General features: G+C 40.0%; 1 protein-coding gene across 1 annotated transcript; it reads right to left on the bottom strand.

The window, feature by feature from the left end:
- Positions 1–214: 214 nt before the first annotated feature.
- Positions 215–3,913, bottom strand: LOC118454312 (uncharacterized). Its single transcript, XM_087836770.1, has 8 exons — positions 3,761–3,913; positions 3,625–3,676; positions 3,315–3,439; positions 3,138–3,236; positions 2,366–2,550; positions 2,144–2,201; positions 862–924; positions 215–739 (listed from the first exon to the last, which is right to left on the bottom strand). The coding sequence occupies exons 1-8, from the start codon at positions 3,911–3,913 to the stop codon at positions 215–217; spliced, it is 1,260 nt and encodes a 419-aa protein (XP_087692896.1).
- Positions 3,914–8,924: the final 5,011 nt, after the last annotated feature.

Below are 8,924 nucleotides of genomic sequence, written 5' to 3'. Positions count from 1 at the left end.
AAGCCTGTACTATTAAGCGAGAGAGGCCGCTGCATTATTAGAGGAAAAACACAAGTCTACCTTTGAGAAAGTTCCACTTTATTTTTTATAGGAAAAAAGCAAATTTATGATTAAAATGACAAACTGATAAAACAATACATTTTTGAACTTTGAATAAATGTGTTTGTAATTAGGTTATAATGATAATTTAATAAGGCTAAAAATGTGCACCTCCTCACTTCTTGCTGGCGATCCTCTTGGATCTCCTCAGACCTTCGTTTTGTGCCTCCTCTCCAGCATTATCTGCAGTGGTGGCAGCAGCTCTCCTCCTGCCACGAGAGGGCACCTCAGGTTCCCCAGTTTTCACTTTACTTTGACTTTTCTGTTGGGAAACTGTGGTCTGAGCAGTTCCAGCAGGCTTTCTTCGTCCTCTCACAGGTTGTACTGACTCTCCGGAATTTAAGTCCTGCCCTTCAGCTTCCTCATTTTCCCCTCTGCTTGCTTTAACCTTCTTTTTCTGTTGCTCTCCTGGAGGTCCGGACCGGGTTGGCTCTTCGGCTGAGGTTTTCAGAGTGTCCCTGTTTCTACTCCTTGTTGATTTACTTGTGTTTGTCGCGTCTTGCAACATTTCAGTAGATTTAACAGCTTTCTTTTGTCTCTTTCTTGGCAGCTTCATTTGGCTTTTAATGGCATCTAAATCTTCTTTGATTTCTGGTGCTTCTGTGATGTTCACCTGCATTTCCAGAGACTTGCAGGCCTCCTTTGAAACCACATAAATGGAAAAATAGTAAGCCTTTTGTTAATGTGTGGATACAGGCACCAAACCTCAAGTTTAAAAAGATAAATGAAGGGGTGTAAGATGAGATTAAATCAGGTCCTCACCTCACGCTGTGCAAGTTCAGCTTTCAAATCAGACAACTGCCTCATCAAACCTTGTATCCGCAGCTGAAACAGATACAAATAGTCAATAAATGTAGACTTTCAGGCTGGAGCCTCTCTTTTATGGGAGGCAAAAACGGACAAATTAACCCCCAACAGCTCAGTTCTATTTCGGTTTTTCTGACAGACTGCCATCTTCTTTACTGCTCTTGAATTTAACTACCACCAAGAAGTTGACTTCATGAAGGACTGAGTGACAGCCCCTGCTGACTATTCAAAAATTGGAGGGGAGAAAACCAAAACAAAAAAAAAACATTCAATAGAAAACACTATTTTCCATTACAAGTTATACATATATTGATGGCTTCCTATACTCACTGACCACTTTAATAGGGATACCTTTTCAACCACTTAAAAATACAAATCTCTAATCAGTCAGTCACATGGAAACAACTCAATGGATTTAGGCATGCAGACATGGTCAAGACCACCTGTTGAAGTTCAGCCTGAGAATCAGAATAAAGGGGATTTAAGTGACTTTGATTGTGGTATGGTTGTTACAGAAACCACTGATCTACTGGGATTTGTCCCGACAAAAACCATCTTTAGTATTTACAGAAAATATCTAGTGAGCAACAGTTCTGGGTGGAAATACCTTGCTGAGGTCAAAGATGAATGGCCAGACTACTTCAAGCTGACAGTAGGGTAATACTAACTCAAATAACTGCTTGTTACAGAAACAACCACGGTATACGGAAAAGCATGTGTGAACACACAACATGTTGAACCTTGAAGCAGATGAGCTACAGCAGCAGAAGAGCACACTCCTGTCAGCAAAGAACAGGAAAGTGAAGCTACAATTCGCAACAGCTTACCCATATTTGGCAACACTGGGTGCCACTTCCTAACAGCTAAGAAGAGGAAACTACAATTAATATTAACATCTCAAACTGGTTTCTTGAACATGGCAATGAATTCTCTGTACTCAACCGGCCTCCAAAGTCACAAGATCGCAGTTAAATGGAGCTTCTTTTTCATGTGTTCATGAGGAGATTCACATCACAGTCATGCAGCCAACAAATCTACAGGAACTGTGTGACACTGTCATGTCAATATGGATCAAAATCTTGAAGGAATGTTTTCAGCACCTTCATGAATCTGCACCATAAAGAATTCAGTCTGTTCTGAAGCTGAAAGAGGTCCAACCCAGTACCAGCAAGGTGCACTTAATGATGCAGCCAGTGAGTGCATATTTTTGCAGTTTTCAGCCTCCATATTCTCTTACCTGTTCATTGGCAATTTGCCTTTCCATCTGTCCTCTCTCTTCAGCCTCCTCCTTCCTTCTGTGATGTCAAATATATGAACAGTAATGGGATTTTTTTTTTTCTTTCTTTCAGAAGCCAAGATGCTGACAGCATTCATCAGCGATGCAAACCATTACTGCAAAACATGAATAGACAGAGCCATAACCCTGGCCTTACATTACTTTATCCAAGGAAGACATTACTTGTTTGCCACCATCTTCTTTATTTGATACAACTCGACCCTCTTCTTATCCATGGCGTCCTGGATGTCTCTCATTTTCATCATGGATAGGAGAGATTTGGCATCCGCGTCAGTCAAGTCAGCCTGTGGGCATGCCATTCTGAGGACCACCTTTGCCCACTCGGTGACCTCTATACAAGATGGGAACTGACAAAGAACAGGGAGGAGATTTATCACCAGAATACATTAAAAACACCTTTCCAGTGAAACTTCAACTGCAAACAATCTGTACATGTCTCTATTGCAAGGTTTAGTGTTTTGTTTTTTTTGGTAAAGCAAAAAAACTAAAGTCTGCAGGTTAGCGTTTGATGTTGTGGATTAAATATGCCTCTTAACCTTTGTTAAGAGCTTCCATGATTTTGAGGAATTTCCAGTGAATGTTATCTAACAGGCTGTAAATGCCAGAAGGAATCATTCAAAGGATCCATCTTTTTAAACTTCAAGTCCGTACCATCGCTGCCCTTCAAGTAAAGACTTTTTTTGGTGGTGGGGGATAATGCTATTTTAGGGGGGAATATAAGAAGCCAGTGAAGATGCCTGTAACACACTGAAGCTTGAACATACACTGAGTTATTACGACAATAAAAAGAGACAGATGCGCCCCAGGAGCAACTGTAGAAGTAAAGAAACATCAAAGAGTTGCTTTTAAAGGATACATTTGGAGGCTCACAGCATAGGAGGTCATGTTGCATGTGTGAAAGTCACCACGTCTATTGCATTTCAGAATAACTCACCCTCTTGAGCTCAGCCTCTGCTTTCTCCTTGGAAGCACATGCCAACTCTAAGGCCACCATTTCCGTTTTTAACAGCTTCTGCACTTCTTCTAGTTTAACCTGAGGACCACCAGAACATCCAACTGTATCAGCGCACTAATAGCTGTTCACGGTGAAATGCCCATATATGAGGCCTACCTGCATTTTTTTGACAAGCTGCTCTTCTTTCATCTTTTTTAAAAATTCCAAGTCAGCAGCAGTGAGCTGGTAACCCTTCATCCCTTTCAGCATGGAGTGAGGGTCATGAGATTCTGGAAGTTCTTCTGAGCAAATAGTAATTAAGACAAAACTTTGTGACAAAAACCTAAGTGTGAAACTTTCTTTACAAAAACTAAAATCTAGATGATTTCAGTTTCTGCTCAATAAATTAGACACCTGTTAAAATCCAAATGGGAACGTTTAATATTTGTATCATTTTCAAAGGATCTAAAACAAAACTGTTGATCACCTGTATCTGCCTGCCTTTTTTGGTTACCTTCGTCTTTATCTCTGACACCATCCTATTTATGAAAGCACAAACATTGATGGGTCAAGTCAATGAAGTAGTCTGATTTAAAAAAAAAACAAAAAATACGTTTATGTACCTCCATGTTCTGCTCTGGTTCCTCAGAGTTGGTGAAATCCAGTTGTCTTGTTACGTTTGTTAAGGGCGGCGTCCTGGGAAGCTGCCGACCTGACGGGATGTAGTTCCCTGAACTGCAGCTCCGTTGCAGAATTTCAAAATACGTGTCAGACATGTCTGAGGATTCTCTTCAACATAACCACAAAAAGCACTGAATGTCTTGAATGATAGCAGCAAGGGCTCAGCTGACAGCTGCGACCAATTGGTGCTGCCGACACATGCTCCCTTCCTCTCTTCCGGCCTTTAGGGCAGGTAGCTCCACCCAGAAGATGGATGCAGCTAAACACTCTCAATCAAAACATTTAACGAGATTAAACACGCAGACATTTCTAACAACATGACAGAATTTAATTATTAACCAAATGTGTTTGTGAAATCGTATTTCTAGAAACCTTTTGGCCAAGCGACAATCAGTCTGGGCCTCCTTTACTGTGGCACTAGTTGGAATCTCCCACTTTGTTTTGACTGTTTAGACCAGGTGTGTCCAACTCATGGCCTCAAGGGCTGGCGTCCTGCAGGTTTTAAGATGTCTCCTTGATCCAACACAGCTGATTTAAATGGCTAAATTGCCTCTTAAACATGTCTTAAAGTTCTCCAGAGGCCTGATAATGAACAAATCATTTGATTCAGTTGTGCTGACCCAGGGTGATATCTAAAACCTGCAGGACACCCTTGAGGGCTGGAGTTGGACACACCTGGTTTAGACCCATAATCAGTGCTTTAAACATAAAGCATTAAAATCAAGTGTGTACAATAATCTCTCAGGTTTTGAATAAATGTGTCTGACAGGCTAGTTAGGTATAGCTATGATACTGTCTTAAATAACTGCCACATATAAAAACATACGACTACGACCCAACTCTATATGCCGGCCTCAATGGTGCTGCTTTGTAGAAGTGTGAACACCTGTGAAGGTGTTTTGTCTTTTTCTTTATCTGACAGGCCGTCTCCAGACCACTGACTTCATCCACTCCAAAAGTCTACTGATAAAAGTGACGATGGAAACGTTGCACAGCACTGCACTGTGACAGGTCAGGCTCTGCAGAGTTGTTCTGTTCTTCTACCCTGCTGTGCTTCACTCATCACTGCATCGTTTTCAGCTGTGGTTCAGAGATGGCTGATTTCTCCTTGTTCACCAGTGGGTGGTGACAGATTCCTTCAGATGTGAAGTGTGGGGAAGGAACGCTTTGATTTCATATCTGCCCAGAAAAGCCATTAACATAACAGTTCTTACACTTTATTTTATTATTTCTTTTACATTGTTTATACACCTGAAGAACTTGTATTACTGCAGCTGGAGTGCAACCCTTGTTGTTAATCATAAACAATGTGAAAAGGCACCATTTGATTAGACAATCTTTAAAAAAGGTTTTAAAATACACATGGACAGCAGTGAACACTACATAGGTGTATTTACAAAAAGGCTAATTTTATAGTACTGGTCCTTAATAATGCTTGAATTTTCTCATTTGTGTTATTTTATAGTTAAATTTTAGAATATTTTTCTAAAAATAAAAACAGATGAAAGATGAAAATATTAAGATTTTTACTGAGACTGAGCCGGACTGACAAGATTTTTGGTTTTGGCTTTAAAATGTAAAAATAATTCTCATCTTTCAGGAAGCATTGGGATTTTTTTCTCCAGCCCAAAATCATTGAGGAGTAACAGTAATGTGATTTTCCTTTGTGCTACTATTATACACTGAATTTCCCATAACGGCTATCTTCTTTGTGAAACTGTTTGGATTTGGCCTCTAGCTCTCACTTAAAGTGCACTGGTAAATGGGCCTACTGCCAGGTCCATGTTCAATAAAGAGGTAAAAGGGAATTACTCCTCTCCACTATCACATACATGCTTATCAACTTTCTATTTACAATATTTTAGGTTCTTTACTTTTTCATTGTACAGTGGCTTGAGATGACTTCGTAAACTGCATCCCTTCTGAGTTGATTATCCAAGGCACAATGAATCAAGGAGACTGCCCAGACACATTTGTGAATATAAAAAAGCTTCAATTTTCTTTCTTAAGCTGACCTTACTTACGTTGCATAACTAGGAAATGTTCAGCCCTGCTTTAACAGACAGACAGGCAGGTGTACAGACAGACAGATGGACCGTGACATAAAATAGGCACAACCAAAACCCAGTCTATCTTTAAACTGAGCTGCCAGACCCACATGTCGAGAGGAGCTCCAGGAACTCAAAAGGAGAGGGCTGAGTCGTAAATACCTCTGTTTTTAAATGGCCCGCTCCCATAATGCCGAGCGAGAGAGGAAGGAGGATGGGGGTCAGAGAGTGTGTGTGTGTGTGTGTGTAGCTGTATGTGATAAAATAACTTGGCATAACCAAGTGGAAAACATTTGCTTGGTTTTACATGGCAGCTAACAAATCATGCCTCAATAAAAATCAAATTAAAAACGACTTTTCTCGTTTTCCTCATAGCGATAATTCCTCTCCGGTGTAAGTAACTGTGTCTGCTGTGTATCTGTTCTTCATCTGGCAGAAGGTGTTAAGCAGGGGGTTCAGTGCAGCTTCGCTGGTGTTAAATTGTTTTAACTGCAGTTTTTTTATGATGAATGTACGAATCCCGCTTGTTTATTTCTGTCTGAAACAAGGACCCACTGTTTCACAAATGTCCCCCTGGCAGACCTGTGACATGCACCCCACCTTTAACCCTTTGACAGTCTCCAGCTCCACAGAAACCCTGAATTGGATAAGTGGAAGAAATTGGATAGAAAGATTCCAGAAATTAGTAACCAAAAACAAAGATGAGGCACACTGACATACAAATGCATGTTGTATGTAAGAATGAGCCAGTTCTTCACATTTTTCAGCACAAGCAGATTACTTATATACAGAGTCCCTGAGATGACATTCAGACCCCCCCTCTTTCTAAAAGTATACACAGCACACATTTGTAAAGTAGCTCTTTTGTTGTGTAAAAGCTCTTTAGTGCAATAGCAAATGCCCCAAAAAGGCCATTAACAGCTGCTTTGACATGTACTGTATTGAACTGCTGAGCAGACAGCTCGTAAAGGGAGTGATAAAACAGCACCCATGGTCGCCGTGGATGTGGATTGGATAGAGGCAGGTGCTCCAACTTACCAAGAGACTAATGAAAATGGGTTAGAGTCATCACTGTGAGAAAGATGGGACAATGGAGAGTTAGTCTTACCCAGGAGATGGTTAGTTTGTACTGTTGCATGATGCAAGCTGATTTAATGACAAACAAAGTGGGAAAAAAACACACACACACACACTTGGAAAGCTGGAGAAATTCCTGCTGTATATCTTACAAAGTTATTTACCTCAGAGCCCAAACATGGCAGACGGAGGCAAACGTCTGGTTGATGGTAAGAATATTTAGTGATGATTCATTGTTTCTGTCATTCGTTCGAAATAGGGATCAGATTGATTAGTTCCTGCACACTTAGTTTAGTCAGAAATGTTATTTAGTAAAAGGTCAGGAAAGGAAATAATAGACAAGAATTGATTATCAAGATGTTATTTAGATATTTCCTTGCGTATTTTTTTGTAAACATTACACATTCTGGCTTAACAGCATGTGAATACAACAAAGTTAGGAGAATGGGACCATCTGCTAAACACACACATGCACAATTAGATTATTTTGTAACTTGGTGTCTGGAGAAAAAAATGAAAATAGTATTCAAGAAACAATTAGAATGAATCAGCAGATGCACGGTCAGTTTCTGTTTGGAAACAGATTTGATTTCTTTTTTTAACAAAATGAGCAGCAGTTTTCTGGGAAAAATACCTTATTGATGCCAGAGCTCAGAGGAGAATGGCCAGAGTGCTTCAAGCTAGTAGGAAGGTAAAAGTAACTCAAATAACAACACGATACAACTGAGGTATACTGAACCTCTGAATGCACAACACATCAAGTCTTCAAACAAAAAGATGACAGCAGCAGAAGATCACTAACTCCCTACAGCTTTGAACAGGAAAGTACAATTAACACAGTTTCACCAAAACTGAACAATAGAAAATTGGGAAAACATTCAGATGGTAGGATCGGAATTTAGTGTCAATAACATGAAAGCATGGATCCATCCTGCTTTGTCCCAACAATGTGGGTTGCCAGTGGGGAAATTGTGTGGGAGAAGATTCATGTGTGATGCTATCATGTCAATATAGACCCAAATCTTTGAGTGTTTCCAGCACCTTGTTGAATCTACACCATGCAGAATTAAGACGGCTCTGACGGTAAACCCAGTACAAGCATTGTGCAACTAACGAAGTGGATAATGAGTGTATATTCATGCTAGCTAGTTTATGACTTGTGTGGTGGTTGGGCTGATTAAAGTATATAATTCTTTAGACAAAACAATCTTCATCATCAGATGAAAACAACCTGTGTTACATAATCAAAAGCTGAGCATTGTGGTGCTTTCAGTTTGTTGCCATTTCCAAGGCAAAGAACTGAAATTCAGTTTATACTAAACAAAAATTCACCCCCCCCCCCCCCGTCTTCCCTGTAACTTATCATGTTTATCTTGTCTAATCAACATAAACAAACTTGATGACTGAATATGGTAGTGAATGAGAGTAAAGCAACATGACACCTCTGAGCATGTGCACATCCAGATCAGAAGCACACATAGACACACAACCATTTGCGAGTGATGAGAGATGGCTAGTTGGAAACTTCGAGGCCTGCACTTTCTGTCGTGCCACCTTCAGAGCTGTCAGTGAGGTTAATTCTGTGATGTTTGTGATTAGTGACCGGTGTAAGGTTACAACTTCCCAAGACCAGTCCAGGACTTACGCTGCAAAACGTCTGGACTTGACAAAAGTTTTGAAACGTATGACATTTCATCACATATGTGTAGTGTTTCATTACATAGTTCACATAGTTTTCAAAGGCTTGATAGAGCAGCCACACAAAATTTAATAGTGTTAATGTTTAGCATTGATGAGTGGATTCTCTTGTGCTAAATCACAGACTGACAAACTGAGTGCACTGCACACTCTTACATTAGTGACTTGTTATTCACTTGTTAATCATTTGTTGTCATCTATTTTACTCTATATTGGTTGCAAATGTGCAAATTAATGCCATGTTCTACTAAATAACACTTGAAACTAATAATAAAGACCATGA

Source organism: Neolamprologus brichardi, chromosome 23 (assembly GCF_056152115.1).
Source record: "Neolamprologus brichardi isolate AB-2024 chromosome 23, ASM5615211v1, whole genome shotgun sequence".
Taxonomy (NCBI): domain Eukaryota; kingdom Metazoa; phylum Chordata; class Actinopteri; order Cichliformes; family Cichlidae; genus Neolamprologus; species Neolamprologus brichardi.
Note: the sequence above shows the minus strand (reverse complement) of the source record. Positions and strands in the feature narration are given on the sequence as shown.

Excerpts from the sequence above, each read along its gene's own strand:
- LOC118454312 (XM_087836770.1), bottom strand. The coding sequence starts at position 3,913 with ATGTCTGACACGTATTTTGAAATTCTGCAACGGAGCTGCAGTTCAGGG. Across the intron at positions 2,202-2,365 it reads AAGAAGATGGTGGCAAACAA|AAGGAAGGAGGAGGCTGAAG; the intron begins GTAATGTCTTCC and ends TTGACATCACAG. Across the intron at positions 925-2,143 it reads GGCAAATTGCCAATGAACAG|CTGCGGATACAAGGTTTGAT; the intron begins GTAAGAGAATAT and ends TATCTGTTTCAG.